Source organism: Myotis davidii, unplaced genomic scaffold (genome assembly GCF_000327345.1).
Source record: "Myotis davidii unplaced genomic scaffold, ASM32734v1 scaffold26, whole genome shotgun sequence".
Classification (NCBI taxonomy): Eukaryota; Metazoa; Chordata; class Mammalia; order Chiroptera; family Vespertilionidae; genus Myotis; species Myotis davidii.
In genome coordinates, this window is record NW_006299245.1 from 3,443,243 (window position 1) to 3,471,229 (window position 27,987).

Sequence of the window (27,987 nt, forward strand, 5' to 3'; positions counted from 1 at the left end):
ACCCCGGTGCCGAGCGGCGCCCGGGTGGGAGGCAGGCAGGAGCCGGACTGCCTGGGGAGCATATTGGGTCTGAAGCTGATAGGAAACGATGGAGCCGTTTAGTCAATATAGTGGCCTGACTTCCCTTTGAAAAGATAACTCTAATGGTTATTTGCAGAACAGACTAGAGGGGCATAAGCCGAGAGGCCCGTTAGTACAAGAAAGAGATGATTATGTCGGGGCCTACGGTGGTAGCAGCGAAGATCTGAAATATTTACTAGTTAATTTGAAAATTGTTTATAAAGTAGCTAGGTCACGTGCCATGAACTTTGGTAGGCTGTGGGGTTGTTTTGTTTTTTACCCTCAATAAACTTAGATCCAACCAAGGCTAGTATATTTTGGAAGTAGCATGACGAGAGGACCCGAACAGGCTCCTGGGTTCTCTCCTACTTTGCTTCCAGCTGTTCCCAACCTTGCCCTTGCGAGTGAACCTTATGCGCTGGGCATCCTCTGAATGCAAAGCTCCACTAGAGGAGCCTTCTATAATAGGACGTGGTAAATATTGGTTTCTTTCCAGTCACAGATTATTGTTGAGAAAGTTAGGCATGTCCTCAGTTTGCTCTCCTAATATCCACTATTTATGATATGTGGCAACTTACACTTCAAACGGGCAGAGACCATGTCTTCCCTATAAACATGTATTCCCAGTAACTAGTCAAATACCTGGCATGCATTGCTCAATGAATATTTGTTACGTGAATGAATTAATGAATGACTCATGGCAGCTTAGCTTCCCCCCCAAGAGAAAAGAAACTACCTTTAAATGTACAGCCCACGACTTTTCTATGGCTTTACCTTTGTCTTCATGCAATGAAAGAATTAGGTTGTCTTACGTATTCCAATCATGACAGTGGGATTAATTAATATTTATTATTTAGTCTGCAGGGTACTAAGCCTTTTCTTGCATGTTTTCTCTTTTAATCCTCACATCAGCCTTGTGGGATGGGTTCTGTTTCTCCCAAGTTATGAAACTGCGACTTGAGTTACTTTGTCAAGGGCACAGCTCTTCATGGGGTTTCAAACTTCTGACTCCAGAGTCTGAGCTCTTTGCCACCATGATAAAATTATACTCTGAATTATTTAGGGATGAATTCCAAAGGCCATTATTATTAAAACTAATACCTTTTGTGGCATTAATACATTTCTTAACTGTAGCTATGTTTTTGTTGTTTCCCCTTCAAAGATGGAAGAATTGTTTTGTTCACTGCTGTATACTTATTGCCTGGAACAATGCCTGGTCAGATGAGGTGGTTAGTAAATATTTGGCAAGTAAGTAAATGAATGAATAAATGACACCACTTATTTAGGCTAGGGATAAAATTCTAACATCTTTTGGGAAAACCTTACAATCAATTTTGTATCTATCCAACAAAAAATGGAATCTGGACTCAGTTGTTCACCTTTGAAACGTCTTTGGCCCTGGAAACAAAATATTTAATTTTTACAGGTGGTCAGTTGCCTATAGTGTTAAAGAGAATGAATTTTTACAATTTATGCTTGTCAGGAATATTAATTTCTGTTTCTGTGGAGATTATTTGAAGATGGGCATTTTCTCCATTCCTATTTGCAGTCTGTTGTTTGTTTATGTCAGAGAAGAGCAGTAGAATCCTTTGACCAGATTTGTACTTAGGAATTGTTAGCTCCTATGGACAGTATAGCTTAACAGTTAAAATTTTAGACTTTTGTGTCTGATAGGGTTCAAACTCCAGTTCTACCTCTTACCAGCTGTGTGACCTTGGAGAAGTTCATTCATTCAGCAATGAGTGTCTACTATGGGCCAGCACTATCTGGGAGCTAGGGAAATAGCAGTAAAGAGAACAAACAAAAACCCTCACCTTCTTCTTGCCTGCATTCTAGAGGGAAGAGTTAGACCCCTCCCCCAGAATCCTAAAAAAAAGTGCCACAGAAAAAAATTAAGTAGAGAGAGTAGGTAAGGGTAAGTGCAGGAGGAAAGTATGTTTGCAATTTTAAATAGATTGTTTCAGCAAGGCCTCATGGAGATGACACTGGGAAAAAATCTAAATAAGGGAAACAATGAGTCATGAAGCTACCTGGAGGGAAAGCACTCCAGATAATGAGAGCAGGGAGCACAAAGGCCCTGGGGTGGGAGCCTAAGTGGTGTGTTTGAGGAGCAGCAAGGAGGCTGGAACAGATTTCCATCAGGGACTCACAAGAAGTATGGTTTTCTGCTGGTTTTGTATGAGGAGTTACAAATAAACACAATTCCCGGAGCTGCAACGCGTTAATGCACGGTGTATGGAAGTACACTAACAGATGTTTGGCACAATCATTTGGTGTTTTATGAGAACAAGTTGTTTCTGAAAATCCTCAGTGTAGCCATTTCAGTAGATCTTGCCAGGTGATCTTTGGGCCCAGGCAGAGTCCTGAAAGTTTCTTCTTCTCTGTTCAACTAAAAAGACCTAGCAAAAAAAAACCCCAACTTGATTCTTCAAAATAAAAAAGGAAGATGTTTAAAATAGCTATATTTCAAAGACGTAAATTATGGGTGTTATAGATTGAATTGTGTCCTTTCAAAATTTGTATGTTGAAGCTCTAATCACCAGTGTGACTGTACTTGGAGATGGGCCCTTAAGGAGGTAATTAATGTTTAATGAGGTCATGTGGGTGAATCCAATAGGAAGAGGACGAGACACCAGGAGGGCATACACTGGCAAAAACTATGTGAGGATATAGGGAGAAGGCAGCCATTTAAAGCCAAGAAGAGAGGCTTCACCAGAAATCTACTCTGGCAGCATTTTGATCTTGGACTTTCAGGTTCCAGAACTGTGAGGAAGAAAGTATATTGGTTGTTTAAGCCACCTAGTCTGTGACAGCCTGAGCAACAGTTCAATAGGCTTTGCAGACACTACCTGGATTCAAGTCCTGGATCCCAAACCTATTAGCTTTGTTAACTTGTTCTTTAATTCTCTGTGCCTCAGTTCCTCATCTGTAAAATGGGGACAATAGGTACTTGATGGAGTACTATGAAAGTTAAATGAGTTAATACATAGAAAGGGTTGAGAATATGCCTAACAGATAGCAGCACTTAATCCATTCATGTATTTGACTAATGTTTATTGAGCACCATCTACCTGCCAGGTTCTGTTCTAGGCCCTATAATTAGGGTGTTGAACACAACAAAGTCCCTGTCCACTTGGAGCTGATGTTTAGTGAGGGTAGATAACGTAGTAAACTCTGTACGTAATATCAGGTAGCAGTAAATATAGTGAAGAAAAGCATGACAGGCATGGGGAAGTGAAAGATGATGGTGAGGTGGAGAGAAATGCTACTTTAGGTACAGTGATCATGATCAGGAAGTCTTATCTATCAAGACAGAATCTGAACAGACTTGAAGAAAGTGAGAGAGCCAGTCATGCAGTTGTCTGAAGGAAGAGTTTCGGCCCTAGTGAAGAGCAGGTGCCCAAGCTGGGGCATGCTGGGTATGCTGGAAACACAGCAGAGCTGTCAGGTTAGACTGGTAAGAAATGAGGTTTGAGAGGTGAGCTGGGGCAACTTCATGTAGGATGTGTGGGCCATACTGAGGGCTTGGCTTTTACTCTGAGTAGCATGGAAAGCTCTTCAAGGATTTTGTGTGGTGGTGTGAGATGTGATTTATGTTTCAAAGGGATGACTTTGACTTCTGTGTGGAGCAAAGGCTATTGAAGGTAAGGCAGGAAGCAAGAGAACAAGATAGATAGAGGCAATTAAATAGTCCAAGGAGACTTCGGGTAATGGCAGCTCGAAGAGGTCAGGCGATTTCTCTACTAGATAACAATGATAAACTGTGGCCAGGTTCCTTTTGGTGAGCATCTGTATAATTAATTTACTATATTTTAACTGAACAATACAGAAAGTATATGCCCATGATAGATTATTACTTTGTGGAGCTTTCTCTTACATTGTTTTTCTTTCATTTAATAGATTAAATTTCTTTTTGGCCATACTTAGTAGTTTTTGTTGGTTGTGGTGATGGTGGTGACTGTGGTGTATTGAAATGGCGCTCACCTGTAATTTGGAACACATGGAGCCAGAAAGCATGTTGGAAATAGAAAGGGAAAATAGAGAAAGAATTGGTGACATCTGTTTTGCTCTGTTGTATTTAACCTTTATTCACTCACTTTCCTCGTGTAATTTATCCTGAACTCTGTTTTTTCCTTTTTTAATTTTTTGGGTTTTTTTCAGGAAATAAGACCATACCACAACAAGAATCATTAAAAAGTTCAGTAAAACAAAATTCATGGAGAGTACTCTAATCTATGGCATTTTCCCCCTCATTCTACTTAAATGATACTTTTGTTTAGCCAATCAGAATAAATTTGAATATCTACTATTTGTTTAGATATCCATTTATATTGTTGTTTGTTTAAATTATGTCACATTATTAACATTTCACTGGAAGCTTGCAGTTATAGTAATCTAGCTTCATGATTTATCATAATTTAGATTTCTTCCCTGATTTATAAAGAAAAAAAACTTGCCTACATGGCTTCATGGCTACTAGTGTTTATGTTTCTTTTATTTTTCTCATCTCATTACCTCAGTGACTCCTCTATCAATGGTATTAACATCCTTCCTGTTACTCAGGCTTATTTCTTCCTCCATTTCTCTTGGACCTGCTGCTTCTTATTTCCACAACAAATAGTTTGGCCCCTCCTTTCTTAATTTTGCAACAGAATTTTAGCAATAACTGGGAGCTCTTATTCTTGCCTCCAGACCCTATTTTTCAATTGCTTTTTCATTCAAACTGATCTCCAGTTGTCTTTCAAAATCATAGCTCTGATCTTGTCATTCCTCTGCTCAAAAACCATCATATAGGTCTCCATTTTGTACAAATTAAAGTTCTTTACCTTCTGCCCTTATTTACTATCACCTCTCTACCTGGAACCTCCCACTATTAATGAAAGCAAATAGGAGGCAACATATAAGTGATATGCGTCTTGTGGTTATCATGTATAGATTTGAATCCTTGTTCAGATGCTTTAGAGCTATGTAATCTTGTGTAAATTAGTTAAGCTTTTGAGCCTCAGTTTGGTTTTTGTTTTGTTTTTTTTAATAGGAATCAATTCTGGCCTGAATAGGTTGTATAAAAGTAAATGAGATAGATGTTAAAACCTACTCATATAAGTGAGTCAGCATAATAAATGTTAGTCACATTTATATTCTGCTCTCCTCAGGTAGAGGCAGAAGCCCAGAGTCAGAGACCTGCTTCTTCCCATCTCTAACTCTGATCAGCTGCATATCTTGCACAGGACATTTAGCTGTAGGCCTCAGTTTTCTCATTTAAGAAGTAACTGCCTCGGGCTGCGGTTCTCAACCTGTGGGTGGAGACCCCTTTGGCGGTCGAACGACCCTTTCACAGGGGTCGCCTAAGATCATCCTGCATATCAGATATTTACATTACGATTCATAACAGTAGCAACATTACAGTTATGAAGTAGCAACGAAAATAGTTTTATGGTTGGGTCACAACATGAGGAACTGTATTTAAAGGGCCGGAAGGTTGAGAACTACTGGCCTAGGGTGTTCATCAATAGCTGACGCGGAAAAATAGCCAACCCCAGTCTCGCATGGTTTATAAACATATCTTGCATGACCAATAAGTGTTTACAATTTTTAATATTTTAGGAAGCATTTCAAAATTCACATACACAAATCTGGGTTTACAGCTTCTCTTGGGAAAAAAAATTAAAAATCTGACTATTAGTTGTATAGCTCCCTTTACTGGGTGTATCCTCTTCCCCTCCCTAACTTCACAAACTGAAATAATCTCCCTGCCCCACAAAGACTGTGGCTCTTGGTTTGTGGTCTTCAGTCAGTTTCCTTGTACCCCTTGAAAATGAATTCGGGGGTTTGCTTCACATTTTCAATAAAAATGAAAATAGTTATGGATCATTTGACGAAAAGATATGTAGGGTTGCTTCTGGTGCTCAAATCCTATGGAAATATAATGATTTAAAGTTTTCAATCTCCATACCTTAATAATCCCTACTGTTGAAGTTGAAATCATGTTGAGGGCCTGGATCAACTGGGATCTTGGGATGAAAAGCCTATGACAGGTTGTTATTGGGTCAGCCAAGTTAAAGGATTGAACTTCTTACATGCTTGAACTCTAGATAAACTAATCAGGGAGGTAGGTGGCTGGAATAATTTGATGTCAGTTCTCAATTTTTAAAATGTGTCTCCAACTAGAGTTGAAGAGAGGGAATATGAGGGAGTAGTATAGCATTATCAATTTTTTTTAACCATTCTCTTTCTACCCATATACCTTATACTTCAGCTGCCTTGTTTCCTGATATACCATGTATTTTTTCCCGCTATTATTGGGTATATGCTGTACTCTTTGCCTGAACTCTCCCACCCCATCTATTTAATACACATTCGTTTATTTCTCATCTTCTTTCAAAGCCCAGGTCAAATTACACTAAATTAATAACCAAACTAGTCATCTATATATTCTTTTATTCCTCCTTTATTAGAGCACTTAGCACATTTTGTTATAAGGATTGGTTAGCTTTGACTCTCCTCGTCTGAGTTCTGGTACCTAGTATATAATAAGTGCCACATAGTGGGCACTCATTAAATGTTTGTTGAATTTAATATGGCTCAGTACAGAGTATATGGGCCTTCCAGAAAAGTAGAACAGTGTAAGCAAAAGAGTGAAGAGATTTGGGGATAGTAAGGAACACAGAGCAAAGTATTTATCTATAATAATAAAAGCATAGTGTGCTAATTAGACTGGATGACCTCCCGGTCGAAGCTGGGGCTGCAAGGGAAGCCCGGGTCCCGGGTGCCTGCTAGCGGCCAGAGGGAAGGAAGGTCTACTCTTGCATGAATTTTGTGCATCGGGCCTCTAGTACATTTATAAATAGCTAAAAATAAGGTTAGAAAAAATATTATAGTCAATATCTGGAGATGGGTCTGGTAAATTGTTTGGAATCATCCTTCCTTGGGAACATGGGTTAAGATCCTTTTGTGCTCGTCTAGAGATGAACACTTTCTGGGGCAAGATGGAAATGGAAAGGAAGTGATGGTGATCACCAGATGGAAAGGAGTGTGGGAGGAGGTAGAAAAGGATAAAGGGGGAATAGATGGTGATGGAAGTGATGCTGTTATAATAACCTGGTTATTATTTAACAGGAAAGGAGGAAAGAGGAGACCAAATAATAAAGGCATGCCATTTTATACAGATTTGCCCAAAAAATACATTTAACACTCTCTATTCAAGTCTGTTCCCACTGAGTGATGGGGGAAGGGACTGGACAAATGCCATTTAGACACATGCTCAATAAGGTCTGAGTGATGTGGAGAGGTACCTACCTGTCTGCCAGTCATATCTGGGAACAAATAAGTGGCCACAATGGGCATGGCCCCTGCAAACATGCAAAATCTAAATATACTAGAGGCCTGGTGCACGGATTCGTGCCCCAGGGGGATCCCTCCAAGGGGTCCCAGATTGTGAGAGAGTGCAGGCCAGGCCAAGGGACCCCACCGATGCACGATCGGGGCCAGGAAGGGACCGCGGGAGGGCTCCAGGGTGTGTCCGGACCATCTAGCCCAGTCCCAATTGGCTGGACCCCAGCACCAAACTAACCTACCGGTCACAGTGTCTACCTCCTGGTGGTCAGTGCACGTCACAGTTACTGGTCAAATGGTCACTTAGGCTTTTATATATATAGATAAACTTCTAGACAAAGAAGCCTCTCTCCCTTCTTCTCTAGCCCTTGGCTTCAGGGCAACAGGCTCCTGTGACGCCTGTTGCAAGGACATGCTCCCCTGAACCTACATGGCACTCGGGACTTTACATGGACTAATGGGCTTTAATTAGCTTGGATACTAAGCCACATCTGGCTACAACATAAAATGAAAACTCTGGACACTGGCCTTCCTTCTGGCTCTGCTAGAACCCCAACTGCACCTTTCCCAGACTGTCTTAAAGGGCAGGGGACTCTGGAACCTGAGAAATATAAATTCACACAAATAAAATCTTTTTCCACATACCATCCTCCTGTGTGAATCTTAGAAAATTCATTTTCTGAAGTTATTGCAAGAACCTTGCTCACAGGAGCAACAGAGGAAGTCTCCTTCCGGTAACAGAAGGAGACTTAATTTGGGGTGGTGAACACACAATACAATATAAAGATGATGTATTATAGAATTGTATACCTGAAACCTATATCATTTTAATAACCAGTGTCACCCAATCAATTCAATTAAAAATAAGTAAATAAAAGGAAGTGATAGTTTAAAAAGATACTGTACAAAGAAAATTGGTAAGTCTTGGTGAATGATATTTATATAGAGTTCATAGAAATGGAGGAATAATTATCAGAGATAATTTCAAGATTTTCACTCTCAGAAGGTCTTAAAAGAATAATAATGAATAATACTATTAGCAGAATTAGTAAAATCAGTAGAGGAGCTGTTTGGGGAAATAATGCATTCTGTTTTAGATATATTGAATTTGGGACAACCCAAGTAGTGCATCTATGCTCACAAATGTACATGAAACTATATACAGCTATAGGTGATTCATAGGCCTCTAGATTTTACACCTCAGGACAAGAGGTTGAAAGCATTATTGGTCACAGAGCTCTTTGAATGTATCTTGATTTAGACCAACACCTTTGCTCATTCTGCATTTTCTTCTTATAACCTTTGTTCCTTATTATGGTATGTTTACATATTTCTAAACATTAATTTAACTCATCTTAATCAAGTGCTGAAATCGGTCCTCTGTGAGGGGAATCAGCACCAATTGTCAATTACTGAAGGTTAATTCTTCCCTCTTATTTGATTATTTAAATAAAATGGCAAAACTTAAACTTTAGGCTAACATTTTATATTTATTCTCTGTACAGCAGCCACCAAAGAATAAAATTGATTTGATTTTTATGAATTATGTACATTACTAATATTAAGCAAGTAAAGAACAAGATCTGCTGGAGATACAGTAGGAACTAGATAGAGAAAAATATATATTTAACGCAAATTCATTTTGCATGTTTCTTTACTTGGCAAATGTTATAACTGAATTTATGAGACAGTAGACTAGACATGCATGTATTTTATATTAATGTTGAAATGTAAATAATGGAGTTTAGAATAAGAATAACAGAAGAAATTAAACTCAAGTTAATAAAATGCACAAAAAGTACAATTTTAAGGGAAAGTTGTGACAGTTTCACTCTCTCAAAATTCCTCTTTAGTAATTTAATTACAATTACAGTTTACCTGGGACAAAAAGTCTTTTATGTGTCTTGTCTCAATAATAAAAATCTGAAAAATCTCTTTTATTCTTGAAAGCCTGGAAGTGTAGGTCTGGAAATACTGGTCTTCTCAGTAAGAGATCAATGGCAGAGTTAGTTCCTAAAGTACTGGCATTTGTTGAGGCACTGTGGGGAGTAGAGCCTACAGTGGGGTTGACAGTTGAAGTAAGAAAGGAAATGTCTGTGGTAGGAACAAGAGAAGAACAATAGATTGATTTTAGAGCACTTAATGCACTGAAATGCATTCATTTTTAAAAATAGCCTTTATAATTATAACATCAATTTTTGAAGTTTTGCAATCTGGAATTTATTTATTTGCCAACAATCACATTGATTTATTAAATTTAAATTAAACTTTTATTTCATTTATTAAATACTTCTATTTTAAATTGAGTTTTGAAGTTGTTGAATTTCTAGAAATCTATTACTTGGTTTTGGTTATCTTCTGAAAATAGAAACTTTTGATTATCCTGTATCTTCTTATATAATAAAAGCCTAATATGCTAAGTGTCCGGTCATCCAGACATCTGTTCAACCAGTCGAAGCATAATATGCTAATGATATGCTAAGGCTGCTCAACCACTCGCTATGATGTGCACTGAACACCAGGGGGCAGACGCTCTGACTGGTATGTTAGCTTGCTGCTGGGGTTTGGCCAATCAGGACTGAGCAAGACAGGCCGGACATTCCCTGGAGCCTTCCTGTGGTCCCTCCGTGGCTGGCCAACCTCCTGAATCCCTCCCTAGCCCCGACTGTGCACCAGTGGGGTCCCTCGGCCTGGCCTGCGCCCTCTCGCAATCTGGGACCCCTCGGGGGATATCAGAGCTGGTTTCGGCCCGATCCTGCAGGCCAGGTTGAGGGACCCCACTGGTGCATGAATTCGTGCACCGGGCCTCTAGTTTTATAGATAAATCAAGTGTTAGAACAAATAAATACTTCACGGCCACACAGAAATAGACAGCCTGAGAACCAGAATTCAGACCTAGTTCTTTTTTTTTTAAAACATGTTTGTTTCTTGTTTTTGTTTTTGTATTGATTTCAGAGAGAGGAAGGAAGAGAGGGATAGAAATATCAATGATGAGAGAATCATTGATTGGCTGCCTCCTGCAATGTTTCCTATTTGGGATCTAGCCAGCAACCCAGGCATGTGCGCTGACTGGGAATCTAACTGTGACCTCCTGGTTCATAGTTGGACATTCAGCCACTGAGCCACACTGGCCAGGCTCAAAACTAGTTTTTGCTCATTCCTTTGTTCATTCATTGAGAACTTAACCAAGCGCCAGGCATTATTCTAGGTTCTAGAAATATGGCAGTAAATAAAAATCTGTGTCCTCTTGGATTTTACTTGCAATGCCAGATGATGTAAGTGCTATAAAAATTAATAAAGAATCAGAGAGTAATAAGAGTTGTGTGGGGTGCAGTTTTAAAAATAGGATTGTCAGAGAAGTTTTCACTGAAATGGTAACATTTGAGCAAAGACCTGAAGGAAGTGAGAAAGTCAGCCATAAAAATATCTGATACAAGATGGTCTCAGACAGAGTTAAAAACAAGTGCAAAGACCTGAGTAAGCACATCCTATGTGGCATCTCAGTAAAATTACAACTGGGTAGTGCTGATCCCCTTGGAATTAGAATCCACACTTTGAACACTTGTCGAAATACTTTGTAAATGAAAAGACACAATGTCCCATAGATGAATCACAAATTGTAACAAATTAACTTTATTCAGGTTCAGTTATCATGTTGTACATAGTGGGCGCCTCTGAATTGTTTCCTTTTTAAAAATTGATTTTTAGAGAGAGAGAGACAGAGACATCAAATTGTTGTTCCACTTATTTATACATTCATTGGTTGATTCTTGTATGTGCCCTGACTGGGGATCAAGCCCTGATGTATCAGGATGACGCTCTAACCAGCCGAGCTACCCGACCAGGGCTCACTTGTTTATGTTAATGAAGTTTATTTTTCGTTTACCAAATCAACTTTTAAATTGCTGGGAGTTTTGTATGTTTTTTTCCTTTTCCTTCAAATTAAACTATAGAAAGGATCTGTTAGAGTTAAAATGCTGTGGTTAGGTTTTTCTTATTTTTATATTTAATTTTATTTTTGTAAGTAACAGCTAAATGTGAATAATGCTTCTGAAATGCTTACACGTGCTTTATACATCCAATCTCATGTTAATATTGGCACAATAAGGACATGCATGTCAATTCTTTGTTAGTAATATCTTATTCTTTCTAAGAGGTTTTCATGTGGAAATAACATATTTTTTCGTTTTGTATGCAACCATAAATTACACTCAAGTAGCATTGGCAAAGTTTTTTAGCACATAATTGGATGATATAAATTGATTTATTTTAAAAAGCAACAGTATATATTCTGTTTTCTTTCTTACATAAATGATAGAATTATAGGTATATTAAAGCACTCATAAAATTTAATACATCCCATCTATATTTTCATAGTTTAACAAGTCAGACTTTAACTTTGCATTTAAGTCTCCTAAGCAAGTATAAAGGACTGAAGCCTCAAGTCAACAGAAGCCAAAGCCTTAAACTATGTTATTAAATTTGCATTGAATATACTAGTAAGTAAGTTTCCATTCTAGAAAACATAATTCAACTCAGCCAACACTTACTGAGCATTGTTCTATCGTAATTTTATCAGTAAGGAAAAAAATATCACCTATGAAGCTATTGCTGTGGCACTGGTGAGAGTTAATGGAGTTTAAACCACAGCATGATAGTGGCGGCAGGGGGTCCCCAGATTTTCAGTTTCAGCACTGGGTGAGGCATAACACTGTTAATTAGATAGGAAACAGGAGAAAGGAAAGGTTTGGCGAACATGAGAACGTTTGTTCAGTTTTGAACTTTTTGAATTGCAGATATCTGTAGGGCATTTATGTAGGAACTAGAGGCCCGGTGCATGAATTCGTGCACTCGGGGGGTGGAGAGTGGAGGGGTGGGGTCCCTCAGCCCAGCCCAGCCTTCTTGAAGTCCGGGAGCCCTCGGGGATGTCCGACTGACGGCTTATGAGGAGCGGGCCTAAGCCGTCAGTCGGACATCCTTAGAGGCTCCCGCCACCACTGCTGCACTCACCAGGATTGACGTCTGCCTTCTGGTGGTCAGTATGAGTCATAGTGACTATTCGTTCCGCCGTTCAGTCTGTTTGGATATTAGGCTTTTATTATATAGGATGAATACAGAACATTTTCATGTCCTTGTGAAGATTGTTAAGAGGGCACTACTGATTTCTTCTTGAAATTCTGGGCATGGGACTGTTCTAGTCTGTGTTATAATAGCAGTAGTAACCTTTGCCCTAATCCCTTGTAACACAGTTAAAGCCCAGAATTAATACACAGTTGCATTTTGTATTTCATCACATTCTAAATTTCCTAAATCTTTTCTTCACTTTGCAATTATAAACGTTAGGGCTGAGGTGAGGTTTCATGCTGCTCTCACAGGCTCAGCTAGTGAAGCCCTCCTAGTGGCCTCAGTAATCACTACCACCACAGAATCTGATAACTCATTCTGCCCAGGGTACCTGGTGATGCTACAGTAATAAATGTTCTGAGGAATTGTTTTCATTCATTCATCCATTTATTTCCTATTAACTGAGTACCTGCTACATGCAAGGTATGTTGCTTTTCAACTGGACACGAAGCAGTACCATTGCCTTGTTTCTAGAAATAGATACTACAACAAAACCTTATCATAAAAACTTTTATTTCCTTTTCAGAGACTTATCAGTTGTTTTAAATGTAGAAATTACTTTTTTAATTTCTTGAAGCCTTAAGACTGCTTCTCGTAAAAAGGGAGGTGTTGAGGGGAGTAAAGAAAGTGAAAGAATTAAGAAGATAAACAAAGTGAGTATGAACTATCTTAAGATATTACATGTATTGATCTATGCCAGAGGCAATTCTTGCTAGACCTGGTTCTGACATTCCAATCTGTCTAGCACTTTTCTTAACTGCTCTTTTGCCTGATTTCATTTGTTGTCCAGTGGACTTACTGTTATGGCATGCTGATTAAATGTGGGAATTAAAAGCAAGGTCGAACACTGCCTTGGTTCACACCTTGCCACTTCGTGTTTCTGTGAACCTGGATACACTGCAGCCTCTCTAAGTCTCAATTTCTTCCTCTATAAATGGGAATAATATTACTATGTAGCTAGCTTATCAGACTATTCCATTTAATGTAAGCTGTTTAGCATGGTGCCTGGCATATAGTATATGTGTAATAAATGTTAGCAATAAAGCAATAATAGTGATGAGTTTTTGTGTATCCTAATAGCACTCTGACTTCCTTAAAGTGCTAGGTAGTATTCAAGTAAAAAAACACATTTAGTTTTGACATTTTTTATTTATTAAATATAAATATTATATATTCATTGATTCTATTTTATTTTTAATTTTGAAACATTATTATTCATTTCTTTACCTTAACTTTTTAAAAAATATATTTTTATTGATTTCAAAGAGGAAGGGAAGGGAGAGAGAGAGAGATACATCAGTGATGAAAGAGAATCATTGATCGACTGCCTCCTGCACACCCCCCACTGGGGATTGAGTCTCCAACCTGGGCATATGCCCTTGACCAGAATTGAACCTAGGACCCTTCAGTCTGCAGGCCGATGCTCTGTCCACTGAGCTAAATTGGCTAGGGCTTTACCTTAACATTTTTATAATCCAACGTGTATATATAACTTTTCTGTCTTTCCTTAATACTACATTGATCTCTGCTGTTAAAAAAAGAATACTTAGAGATTTCCTGATCTCATATTGTAGACAATAACTTCCCTGCCTGTTTGCTCCCCTTGCTTCCTCATGCCCTATTAACCTATCTTATAAGAAACCTCTGTGGAACAGTGATACAGGGTGTATAAAAACTAATAAAACCAATGCATGTAATAAAGCAAAACACGTACGTCCAGTAGAGGGAGATGTTGGCAAAATAATCAAGCCACATAATATGCAGGTGCAGAGGGCACCAAATTTGAAAACAAAGCTTTCCCTGTGTAAAAACATTAGCTAATTAAGAATTAACTAAATATAAATTCAGTAGCGCTGTGGATTCTGTGTTGCTGGCTGTCAAACCCAAACTCATTATACAGTTACCTAGAGAAGCATATGAGGAATATGTACACTGTTACCACTCCATATAGTTCTGCTCACATACTGTTTCAGAGATGGAAGTAATGACAAGAATATTGACACCTCCCCCCCACCCCCTCCCTCTCTCTCTCTCCTCTCTCGTCTCTCCTCTCTCCTCTCTCTTCTCTCTGAAAAAGTTATAGGCTGATTACTTGAAAACAAAGAAAGTACAGAATCTATATATATTTCTCTAATTCAAAAATATTTTTTCATTGAGTTCTATATTTTTCTGACTAAACTGGTGTCACTCTTAGTAACCTAAACTGATGGATTGAATAAAAACACTATTCTTTTTATAAAGTTAACATTATTGAAAAGATACTATCTTTGTAATTTAGATCTCCAAAATTCTGAATTACTGGGAGGCCTATAATTAAAAGCAAATTAACAACATTTAATTAAGCTTGAATTGGAATTTTTTCAAGTATTCTGAGTAGGATAGTTAAGTTGATTTGAACCTTTACTCTTCCAACAGAAACATCACATTTCTTTCTGTTGGCAACATTGTCCAATAACTGACTACTATAATAGTCCCTCTGCACTTTGAGATTTAATACTCTTATTCTATCACACTCTAAGAAATTGCTGCCCTGGAACTTGGGGATGTTGAGACGGCCCTTAAACCTGAGAGTCTCACTTAATAGTTGACTGAGTTTTCCCCTCTGTATCATGCCTAAATATTTTGATGTGGATTTTATTACTTTTGGCTGCATTAGTAATTTCAGTTTGTAAAATGTCCAAAGAACTTTATATCATATACAAAATATATGTTAAATAAATCACTATAGTAATTTTACAGTTTAAATTCCCACTTAATTGATTCAGAAATGGAAGTTATATATCTCTGCCAATTTTATTTTTATTAATTAAATTGGTAAATGTTACCACCAACAACTTAGTAGATAATAACTTTAAAAAGATACTATCTTACCCTGCCGGCATGACTCGGGTTGAGCGTTGACCTATGAACCAGGAGGTCACAGTTCGGTTCCCAGTCAGGGCGCATGCCTAAGTTGCGGGCTTGATCCCCAATCGGGGGTGTGCAGGAGGCAGCTGATCAGTGATTCTCTCTCATCATTGATGTTTCTAGCTTTCCCTCTCCCTTCCTCTCTGAAATCAATCAAAATATATATTTTTAAAAACTCTTTAAAAAAATAAGTAACAAAAAATAAAAAGATACTGTCTTAAGCATACAATTTTTGTTTTGAATTCTGCAAACCATCAATTTTCTTGCTTTTAATTTTTGCTAAGGAGCATCATTCTTTGTGTGTAAGTGGATTTATATAATTTTATAAGGAACTATGGAGGATCAGCTATCATAGAATAGACTTCATAATATGTAGTATGGTTTTTCTGGTAGGACCAAAGTTGTTCCCTGGATTGCACATGCTTTTATAACCAGAAGTTTTTAAATACTTCATTTAACCACTGGATGTGTGGCTTTTTTGAATTATTAAAAATAATTTTCAGTAAATGGACTTCATTGGACTTCTTCATTCAAAGAGTTTCTTTGAACCACTATAGACACATTTGAATGCCTTTTTTAACCTTTCATTAATAAATTAACATGTATTAAAAATGACCATAGAAAAGTGGGATTGAGTAAATACAAAGTAAATCTATCAGTGTGTTTATGCATATTCATTAGAATAGGTAATATTGTGCTGCAGTAATAAGCCTAGAATCTCAGTGACTAAAAACAAGTTTACTTTTCTCATTCTGCAAGTCCGTTGTAGTTTGAAGCAGTGATGTCTTTGTTGTAGTTACGTGGGGACTCAGGCTGAGGCAGGTTCCACCTTGACACTTCCTTCAGCTATTACAGTTCTGGGGAAAGGATGTGCAGTGAATCTTCTAATACTCTCAAAACTTCTGTCTATAAATGACGCAGTTCCCCTGGGCGAGGTGTGGCCACACCTGAGTTCAACAAGCTGCGTGATCCTCACACATAATGGGCCACTGGATGTTGCAGGCAGTACAGCAGTTCACCAAACTCTTCTAAATGAGTGAGCATTTAGAAACTGTTGATAACCTCAGAGTGTCTGGTTTCAACTGCGCATGGGAAGAAAATGGAATGTTTTCACCTGATCATCATCTCATTAGTTTTAGAACTCATATTGGGTTCAGTGCACTGAACACATATCTCCTCCCCACCCCCTCCCACCACACACACACATACAACTCTACATGGTTTAATTATTTAGGAATTGTTTTACAGAAATATTTATACCACAGAGGATATTGGAATTATTCCACATGCAGTGTGGACAGGGAATGACAGTGTTGTGGGGACTAACCTTTAAATTCACATTTGTAGGTCGGCCAGGACCATTCATAAATTTCATGACTACATTATAGTTTAGCAGAATTTAAACTTCTTTTTCTTTTTTTCTGTCTCATGGAACAAAAAAAGGCCACATTTTAATTTGGAGTTTAAATATATTAATTGTGTACTGTGTTAGGAGAAAACTGAGTGCTACAATAGCTAACAGTTTAAATAACAAATATAATTGAACCATTAAAGTTATTGCGAAAATTCACACTAAAATGAAAGTATTGTAATTTGTTGTAAAGATCCACTGTTTTTTTCATTTATTTTATTTTTATCTCACACAATTAGCTTTTATTTAAGTATTGCTAACATTTCCTGGCTTTTTTTTTTTTTTTAGGTATTACTGGTTTTTCCAAAATATTTTGTGAAACTTCCCAGAAGCTAGTTAGTGTGGAAGCCTTTGCTCTGGCTGCGAAATATTATTCTATACAAAACTTGGGAATATGTACTCCTTTTGAGCAATTGCTTGTAGCCCTTCGAGGAAATAAAGAAGAGAAAACTGGTAGGTAGGTGTGTGTGTGTGTGTGTGTGTACATGTATGTGTATGTATGATTTTAGGCATTTAGAAGCAGTATATTGTTCATATATGTATGTCTTTTCAATATGGTCTTAATTTAGTGTTCAACCTTATATCATGAACCCACATAGGCTTATGCCAAGTGGGTCTTCTTATGCAACATATTAAACAACTTCATTATGGATCTCCACATTTTTTTCTATATGATAATTCAGTTATCAGTCTTTTTCTTTATAGTTAATTGTTTTATGTATCAAGGGACATTTTAATAATGTTCTGTCAGTCTTATTTATTTCATTAATTCAAATTTGAATCATAGGAGCTGAACCTATAGAGATCTGTTATATACTAGTAGATACCACAATAGGATTTATATTATTTTCATAGTTACTTACAGAAAACATGAATGTCAACTGATGGTCCTTATTAACTTTTGTTTCTTTGATAGCAGTGTTTTAATTTTGTTGTATTTTTACTCAGGTGACAATGTGAAGCTAGATGAGTTTATGAATTTGAAAAAATCTCACGAAGTTCAGGCAATGTCAGAGCTGATCAGCAGTATTGCTGATTACTGTGGGATAAAACAGGTAAGAGTATTTCCCTTTATTTTCAGGTGTCAAGATTATTGCCTCTCTCTTTTTTTTTTTGTTGTATCATTCAAATTCTTTTTTCTACTATTACTATCTAGTCCTTAAAATGCCATTAAGTAATAGCTGACATGAGATATGTCAGAGCCTTTAAAAATGTGTTTTCATTTCCCAAATACACTCCAATTATAACAAATCTATACTAAAAATAAGGTATCACTATGCATGTTTTGCCACAAATTTCACTCTTTTAAGAGTGGATAGAAGTTAAAGATGATTCCCTTTGACATGTTAAAACTCCAACTTTAGGCAGCATTATGATGATGACATTTTGCAAAATTGTTCTCAGGACCTGGCCAAGCTGTGATATAGGGCACCTACCTCATTATAGTAACACAAAGAAACTAAATTTTAGAACTTGGATTCTTTTACACTGTCAGAATTACAATGCATTCCTGTTGTGAGAAATCGCTTTTGTGTAACAGATCTTTGAAAACAGATGTTAAAATAAAATCAAAGATTGCCTGGACCTATAAAAATAGTGAGTTATTTTTCCCCCTGGCTTATAAAAATAGTAAGTTATTTTTCTTATCCCTATGAGAACATCTATGGGGGTAATGGACAATTTTCCCTCCTTCAATTTTTATTAGGTGTTAGAATCTTTTCCATGGATTCTTCCAGACTTGAGGAGATCCTGAGGATGGTTAGAAAGTTATCACAGTGTGGGCTAGGTGTGCACAGCCACTTGTGACAATGTAGCTCTGAAGGGTAGAGGGAAGCAAGACAAGAGCTAAGCAATAATTTTTAATCTTTTAAGTGTATCATACCTAAGCAACACCTTTCAGGATTAGTAACAGGCTCACCATGGCAGTGATGCTCATCTGGACCAGAAGTTGCAAGTACACAGTGAAACTTAAACTGTTGCCATACAAATCACATGGGTGAATATTAGAAACATAAAATTGAATGGGGAAAAATAAGCAATTTATAGAAGGCCACATATTTTATGGTACCATTTTTAGAAGCTCTAAAGAAAAATAATGGTATATTCCTAAGGCAAAAAATTATAAGAAAAAAAGCAATGGAATCATAATAATTTGAGAATAGTTAATTACCTCTGGTAGGGAAGCAGGGAAATGGGTTATAGATGGAAAACCATCCACAATTAAGGCAGCAGAAATACTAATGTTGTAGTTTTTAGGATGGCTGATAGGTTTGTGGGTATAGCCGGTGCTGTTGGACACCTAACCTAATACTCTTGGGCCTTCCCATTGCATGGTGTGCCAGCCTCCTCCCTACCTGGCAATGTCTGCATTTCTTTCCCTGTGGGTTTTCTCTGGCTGCTGAAACAAGGCGCTGCTTGCATACAGGTTCTGGGAATTAATTCCTCTCTGTGGCAAGCCTTGAACCACTGATCGGTACAAGTTGATATCAAATACATCAACTCCCTGACATTTCAGGTGGATGATTCTGAGTCTGCCTTCTACACTAGCTCTCAGAATTTCCCAGTGCAATTAAACCCAAGTTGCCCTACAAGTATCTTGATTAATAATGCACCTTTTATTGGGCTGCCTTCCTTTCTCTTTTTCTCTTCTCTACTTCCCTACCCTTCTTTCACCTCCCAAATAAATCTCTGGTGTCGAATCTGCTCTACTGTAACACAAAAACTAAGAAGAAGGGTATTTATTGTGCTTCATAACTTTACATTTTGACTATTTATTCTTTTATTTATGTGAAATATTGCATAATAATAAATAACTGTAACAAAGCAGATTTATTTTATTTCTAAATAGCAGGAAAAATTTTTGAAATAGCTTAATATATCATGTTAGACCTGCTTTAAGGGAATTTTTTCAAAGCAAAGGAGAATGTTCCTAGTGGATGAAATCTCCTAAAGTAAAGACTTTTAAAAGGTCTTTGTGTTAAATCATTTAATAGCAATATTTGGTTCTCACAATAGCTCAGTTTAAAACATTTTATATATCTACTACTTTACTTTTAAGATGGTCTATGGAAATTCAGAATCAGAAACACTTGCGTTTACTAGAGGCCCTAGAGAGCTCTCATTAACTGTGATGGAGAAGATGTGGGGAGAGGCAGGCTTTACAGAAAATATCAAGCACTTAGTTTTGGAACATGTTAAGTTTGAGATGCTTATTAGACACTCAAGTGGAAAAATTAGGTAAACTGATGGATATATGATTATGAAGTTCATCAGAGAATTCCATATTGGTGTTATAAATTTATTTAAAATTTGAAATTTGAAAGCCTTTAGCTTAGAATGGTAATTAGATCTTCAAGTTAGTCAACAAAATATAACTCTTCTATCTGAAGTATAATGACCACTGTGTGTAGCAATGTTTTTGTGAGGAAGTATCCTAAACAGAATTAGGAGACTAGGAAGGTCAGTCACAGCAGGTATTGGACTAGAGTCTCCTCTGTCTTCTAACCTGTAAGGTGATCCAGGGTGGAAAATACTATTGTGAGTAAAGAGTAGGAAATCAGGATGGTGGAAATTTTGCAATTGAGACCAGATAGTGTGAAGGCAAAACGTTTTCTGGCTTATACAACTTTTAATTGCACAGAGTTTTCCATTCTATTGCTAACACTGCATATGTTACTAAGTCAGTTTGGAAAGGGATAGAAGTCAGCTTGGGTCAATAAGATGTAAATGTAGGCTGACAAATTTTCTAGGAAAAGTTACTCATTACTGAAAAGGTTTTTAGGTATTATATTGTGAAGACATGATTCTAAGAGTTTCTACAGCCATCAAGAGGAATTAAAAATAAGCTAGCAAAAGTTTATTTTGCTCTTTAAATTCTACATGCAAGTGAAATAATGGTATTTGTCTTTCTCTGATTTATTCCTCTTAGTATAATACACTTTAGTTCCATTCATGCTGTCACAAATAATAAGATTTCATTCTTTTTTATGACTGACTTAACATTCCATTGTATATATGTATCATAGCTTTTTTATCCACTTGTTTGTTGATAGGCACTTGGGTTACTCCCATATCTTGGCTATTGTAAACAACACTGCCATGAACGTAGGGGTACATATTTTCTAAAGTTGAATGTCGTTGAATCTCTGAATGGTTCAACTCTTCTACTGAAAGATTTCCTAAAATGAAGTGAATTTTCTTCATTGTTCAAAACTTGATGTTCTGTTACTTGTAGCCAGAATTTTCCTCATTTACTAGTGGAATTATTATAAACATACTAGAGGCCCAGTGCATCTGTGCACCAGTGGGGTTCCGTGACCTGGCCTGTGGGGATCAGGCCGAAACCAGCTCTCCGACATCCCCCAAGGGGTCCTGGATTGCAAGAGGGCAGTTCTCGGGTGATGCACCCTGGAATTGGGCTCCCTCCTCTCTGGTTCCTGAGAACCGTAGGTGCCAAGTCACCACAGCTCAGCAGCTCCTGTGTTGAGTGTTTGCCTCTTGGTGGTCAGTGCATGTCATAGCTACTGGTCAGAGTGTCTGCCCCTGTTGGTCATTGCGCATCATAGCTACCGGTCGGACGGTTGCATATATATATATATAATATATATATTTGAAAACAAACTTAATTATCTCTTGGTAAGAAAATATCTAAATTGGTGGGAACAAATATGCTGATGTTTACATCAACCACTGGTTCTAGCATTAAATTTGTCATTGATATCAGTGAGTGTGTTTTATAGAATCAAAGGAAAGTTTTGCTTTCTCTGAAGATTCAGATATAAGGGAATTGATTAATAGAGTTTCTACTGTACAGCTCTTATATTCATGAGTATAGGTATGGTAACTTCAATTAGATTATACTTCCTTAAAGTCAAGATATATTATGCTTCTGTGTTTCCCAGAGATTAACATTAAAAACTGGTATAGGGAAGTATTTGTAAGCTAGTTACTTATTTAGGGGACATTACTTATTGGAGTCTTACCTATGAAATACTTGAATTACAAGACCCCTGAAATTTTTGAGGATTTAATTAATGATATGCATTACTACAAATATAGGCATGTTTCCTTGAGTGGTTCATACTTACGACAGAGTTTAATTGATTTAGTTAGGAATTAAAGATAGTTGTAGATAATTTCTTATGATAGTATTTCTGTAATTGTCCATTTATTTCTATGAAGAGGCATGGCAATATAAAAGTATTCTTGGTAACTTTTTACTTATTTTATCATTTTTAGTTTAATTAATATATTCTCTAATTCTAGGTGTTCAGTTTGATAAATTTGGTAATTGTATGCAGTTGTGTAACCATCACCATAATAAAAAATATTTCTGTCATGATAAAAAGTTTCCTCCATGCCCTTTTGCAAGTTATTTTTTCCTCTATTCTCAGGGAACTACAGTGGGGCTTTGACTTACGAGTTTAATTCGTTCCGAGACCAAGCTCGTTAAGGAGCTCATTAAGGAGCTTGTTAACTCAAATTACTCTATCAACTCAATGCAAAAAATCGACGGAGAGACAGCTGGTATCTCAAAAAACTCGTTAGTCGGGACACTCGTAAGTCAAGGCCCCACTGTACTGATTTGCTTAGTTTTGACTGTTCTAGAACATTGTACAAATGATGTTTTGTGTTTGACATCTTTATGACATAGCTTTTGAACATCCCCAGTTGTTATATTGACTCTTTGTTTCTCTTTTTTGCTGGGTAGTAGACCATAGTATGTTTATAAATGTTTTTTCATTTACCAGTTCATGACCATTTGAGTCGTTACCTTTATTTGGCTGCTATTACTATTCACTTACAAGACTTTGTGTGGACATGTTTTTATTTCTCTTGAATAATTAGTCCAGAGTGGGATTTGTAGATTATATAGTAAGTGTATCTTTTAACTTTATGTTAAACTACCCCTGTTTTCCAAAGTGCCTGTACCATTTTATATTTGTGCATTTCTCATTATTATTTTAGTTTGCATTTCCCTGATGACTAGTGATATTGTGCATCTTTTAATATTGGCTGTTTATATGACACTAGAAGCCCAGTGCATGAAAATTCATGCACTGGAGGGGGGTCCCTCAGCCCGGCCTGCCCCCTCTAATAGTCCGGGAGCCCTCAGGGGCGGGAGGTGACCCAGCGATCAGAGGAAAGTGATGCCCCCGTCACACCTCTGCTGTTTCCACTGCCAGCAGCGCAAGCCTCTGCCGGCCCTGGTTACCTGAGCCTTGGGCAGCCTGGGCAGCCGCCATCCAAGGCTTGCCTGCGCCTCAGGCTGGACCTGGGCTGCTGGGCAGCCGAAATACGAGGCTTGCCTGAACCTCGGGCGTCAGCTGGGCAGCTGCCATCTGAGGTTTGCCTGCACCTTTGGCCAGTCCTGGGTGGCTGGGGGGCTGAGGGGACTGGGGGACTCCAGAGGCAGGCACATCCCGATGGTGCTAAGGGTACTGGGTGCCGCCATCTTTGAGGGCATGGCAGTCAATTAGCATATTTCCTCCTTATTGGCTGTGGGTGCCGCCATCTTTGTGATGGTGTGAGGGTCAATTAGCATATTATCTCTTTATTAGATAGGATATTGTGAAATGTGTGTTCAAATTATTTGCCCATTTTTAATTGGTTGCTTGTCTTATTGAGTTATAAGAGTTCTTTATATAATCTGGACATGAACCATATGTCAAATAAATGATTTGCAAGTACACTATTCAGTAGTTCTTTTTAACTATTTTAAATAGCAAAAGTTTTCATTTTTAATGAGGTTTATTTTTTCAATTATTTGTAGTTCATGTTCTTAGTGTTCTACATAAGAAATCTTTGCCTCTCCTAATGTCACAAAGATTTTTTTATGTTTTCTTTAAGAAGCTATTAGTTTTTACTATTACATTTAGATGTGTGATCCGCTTTTAATTAATTTTGTTTTTGGAATGACATAAGCAAAGTTCATTTTTTCATACAGACATCCAGTTATACCAGCACCATTTGTTGAAAAGACTCTTGTCTTCATCAAATTACCTTAGCAGTTTTTTTGAAAAATCAGTTGTCTATATTAGTATTAGTATGTTTCTGAACTCTATTTTTTTTTATTGGTTTATATGTCTATTTTTATACTAGCATTATACTGTTTTGATTACTCTAGTTTTATATTGATTCCAAAATTGTGTAAATCCTCCAACCTTATTCTTTTTCAAAAGTGTTGTGGTTATTCTAGGAACTGTGCCTTTCATATAAATTGTGATATCTGTTTGCCAATTTCTTTTTAAAAATCTGCTGGAATTTAGGATTGCATTGAATCTATGTCAGTTTGGGAAATTGCCATCTTAAAATTGAGTCTCATGTTTTGTCAATATGGTATATCATTATTTAATCTTTTAAATTTTTTCTCTGCAGTGTTTTGTAGTTTTCAAGATATAGGGATCTTACACAACCTTTGTTACATTTATTACTAGGTATTATATTATGCTATTTTAATTTAAATATTTTATAATTGCTACTGTGTTGTATATATTCTAGTGGTTTAGTATTAATTTCTAATGATCCTGTATTCTGACACATTGCTAAATTCACTTTCTGTGTTAGCTTTTTTGATATATTATTCAGTATTTTCTGAGACACAGTCATATTATCTATAAAGAAGAGTTTTATTTCCAATATTTATGACTTTTGCATCTTTTTCTTGATATTACACTGTCTAGAATTTCTTTTAAAAAGTTAAATAAAAGTGATGAGTATGGTTGATTTTTAATAGGAATCAAAATTAAAATAAAAAACGTAACAGGTTGTATAAAGTATACAACCATTTGTTTAATTCATTCTGTTTTTCTTTAGGTAATTGACCTGGGTTCTGGAAAAGGCTACCTAAGTTCCTATTTGTCCCTGAAGTATGGCTTAAAAGTTTACGGAATCGATTCCTCAAATACCAATACTCATGGAGCTCAGGAGAGAAACAGGAAGCTGAAGAAACACTGGAAAGTCTATCATACTCGGTCAAACTTAGATGTCAATGACCTGGCATTAAAAATGGCAAAAGAAAAGAAAATGCAAGATCAAGTTAAAAATAAAGCAGATATTGAGGGAGTATGTAACAACAGTCCTGCAAATCAAGAAATGATGTCTACATCAGATTTTTTGCCAGACTTTTCGAGCTCTGTTATTTCTAACATCAGAAAACAAATGGAAAACCTACATGTTCATTCACATCGAGAAGAAAATTTGTGTTTTGAAAATGCCTTTTCTCTTATAGACTTGCCTATTAATGCCATTGAACCTACTTCTTCCTCCCAAATACTCAAGAGAAAAATGTCTGAAGCAAATAGAGAGAGAAGAAAAACAACATCCAAGTCAAATGAATCAAATATATACTCACCTTTAACATCTTTTATTACTGCTGATTCAGAACTACATGATATTATTAAAGATCTGGAGGTAATTTCATATTTGAATTCCTTAATTTGATTTATAAAACTGCTCTAGGACATAGAATTAAATTTTAATAGTAGCTTACTTAACCTACATATCTTATTTGGTTACATTAGTCTAAAGAACTAAAATTATGTATAGACTTTTATGATTCTCACAGCTATCAAAATCTGATAAGAGTACAAAATATGACATTTACAGTTTGCCAAATAGAGTGCCTTTCACTCATTTCAAGCCTCCTAAATCAAACAGAAGTACTAGCACAAAAGCTAGTAAGCTAAGTTCTCATTATGTAATTTAGGGATTAAAATTCCAATTCAAGAAAACTTGTACATTTTAATTAATATTTGAAGTAAAGAGATATCTACAGCAATGTTATCTATCTATATATATAAAGAGCCAGGGGCCATTGCAACCGAACGGACAACTGAAGAGGCTGCGTGGGGCGACCAGGCCGGCAGGGGGGTTATTGAGAGACGACCAAACGACTGAACAAGCAGGCTGCATGGGGCGACCAGGCCAGCAGGGGGTTATTGAGGGATGACCAAATGACTGAACACCAGGCTGTGTGGGGCAACCAGGCCGGCAGGGGGGTTAGTGGGGGATGACCAAACGACTGAACAAGCAGGGTGTGTGAGGCAACCAGGCCATCAGAGGGCAGTGAGGGGCTACCAAATGACTGAACAGCAGGGCGTGTGGGGCGACCAGGCCAGCAGGGGGGGCAGTGAGGGGTGACCAAATGACCAAACAGCAGGCTGTGTGAGGCAACCAGGCTGGCAGGGGGTGCAGTGAGGGGCAACCAGGTAGGCAGAGGGGGGCAGTAGGGGCAACAAGGCCAGCAGTGGGGGCAGTTAGGGGTTACCAGGCTGGCAGGGGGTGCCATCAGGGGCGACCAGGCCAGCTGTGGGGGGCAGTTGGGGGCGACCAGGTTGGCAGGGGGGACAGTTGGGGACCAGCAGGCTGGCAGGCATAGGCAGTTAGGGATGATCAGACTGGCAGGCAGGCCAGTAGGGGCAATTAGGCAGGCAGGCAGGTGAGTAGTTAGGAGCCAGCGGTCCCAGATTGTGAGAGGGATGTCCCAGATTGGAGAGGGTGAAGACTGGTCTCAGGCCCCCCTCCCATGCACAAATTTTGTATATATATAAAACCCTTATATGCAAATAGACCGAACAGCGGAACAACCGATCGCTATGACGTGCTGCTGACCACCAGGGGGCATGCGCGGACAATGGTGGGTGTTGGCAGCAGGTGGCAGAGTGCAGAACATGGCGGGCATTGGCTGTGGCAGGATGGTGGAGCAGGTGAGCGGGGGCACCAGACCAAGGTAAGGCGCTGGTTGCTGTCATCAGGGAGAGCCGCTGGTGGTTACTAAAAATTCTTTACTCCTTCTTGCACGCCGTGGTCCTGCTGGGCGCTCGCACCCACTGCCGGTGCCGGTCCTGCTTGCACCCACAGCTGGCGCTGGCATCGATTACTCTGTGCCATCAGCGGGTGCAAGCAGGGCCGGCGCTGTCAGTGCATGGGAACGGCAGCAGCTGCACTGGAGCCCTAGTATTTACTGTTAGCCTTGGTAACCAGATATGCAGTTTTTTGAGCAAATGTTAGCTTCTGAGTATTCTTAAAGAATTTCAACTTTTTTCTAAACTATAAGTATGTCAAATGTAATTCAAAGAGAATACTTCTTAAACAAAGGCACCATTGCATGTTAAGACAATTTTGTAGAGGAGCTTCTAGAAATCATTCAGCCTAACTCATTGTTTTAAAAAAAACAACAAGGTAGCCTTTGAAGCTATAATATTCTACTTATTAAATTTTTCAGTTTTAAAAATTAATTTTATTGGGGTGATTAATAAGATTATACAGGTTTCACGTGTACATTCTATGATACATTATCTATATATTGTATTATATGTGCACCACACAAAGTCAAATCTTCTTTTGTCACCATATATTTGACCCCCTTATACTTTACTAACCTCCCACCCCCTTCCCTCTGGTAACTACCATACTGTTGTCTAGGTCTCTGAATTTTTGTTTGTTTATTCATTTGTTGCTTTCGGTTTTATATCCCACATATGATGAAATCGTGAGTGACTTTTTCCTGACTTACTTCGCTTCACCTGATATTCTCAAGATCCACCCATGACAAATGGCAGCATTTCATCTGAGTAGTGTTCCATTGTTCATATGTACCACATCTTTATCCAGTCATCTACCAGAGGACACTTCAGTTGTTTTCCATGTCGTGGGCACCGTGAATAATGCTGCAGTTAACATGTATCTTCTGCATATATCTTTTTTATTTTCTTTTAAATTTCTATGTGCCCAGGAGGCTGGCTCCTCAACTTAAATATCCTATGCAGAGTCTTGGCCCTCCCGGCTCTGGGCGGGTGCAAGACTGGATCCTGGAGCCCTTGTCGAGGGCAGTGGAACCCAGGGCCAGAGGTGGAATGCCCCTGAGCCAGCAGCTGCCAACAGCAGCAAAAGGTGAAAAGGAGATGGGGGTCAGATACGCATCCCAGTCCCAGAGATACCAAGGGAGAGAAGATGCTTTGGGCCCACTGACAGACTGAAGGTTGGCTAAGCTGAGGTGCATACATGTGGAAGAAGTGGAGGTCCAGTGCCAGGGGCAGAGGCTGTAGCCCAGGTGCCTGCCCAGTGCCAGCTAAGCCGAGATAGGAGAGGAGGTTGGCAGTTGTGCCTCTGAGGGACCCAGGCCTTGCCCTCCTGTGGAGGGAGGTGGTATG

The 27,987-nt window shown here is 38.1% G+C and overlaps 1 protein-coding gene across 1 annotated transcript in view; it reads left to right on the plus strand.

Moving 5' to 3' along the window:
- The window catches only part of METTL25 (methyltransferase like 25), a 96,277-nt gene that overhangs the window by 859 nt on the left and 67,431 nt on the right, over positions 1–27,987 (plus strand). Inside the window, exons 2-4 of the mRNA XM_015571109.1 lie at positions 17,128–17,287; positions 17,783–17,889; positions 24,650–25,246. Of these exons, the coding sequence (XP_015426595.1) occupies positions 17,128–17,287; positions 17,783–17,889; positions 24,650–25,246 (864 nt within the window). The remainder of the gene's footprint in view (positions 1–17,127; positions 17,288–17,782; positions 17,890–24,649; positions 25,247–27,987) is intronic.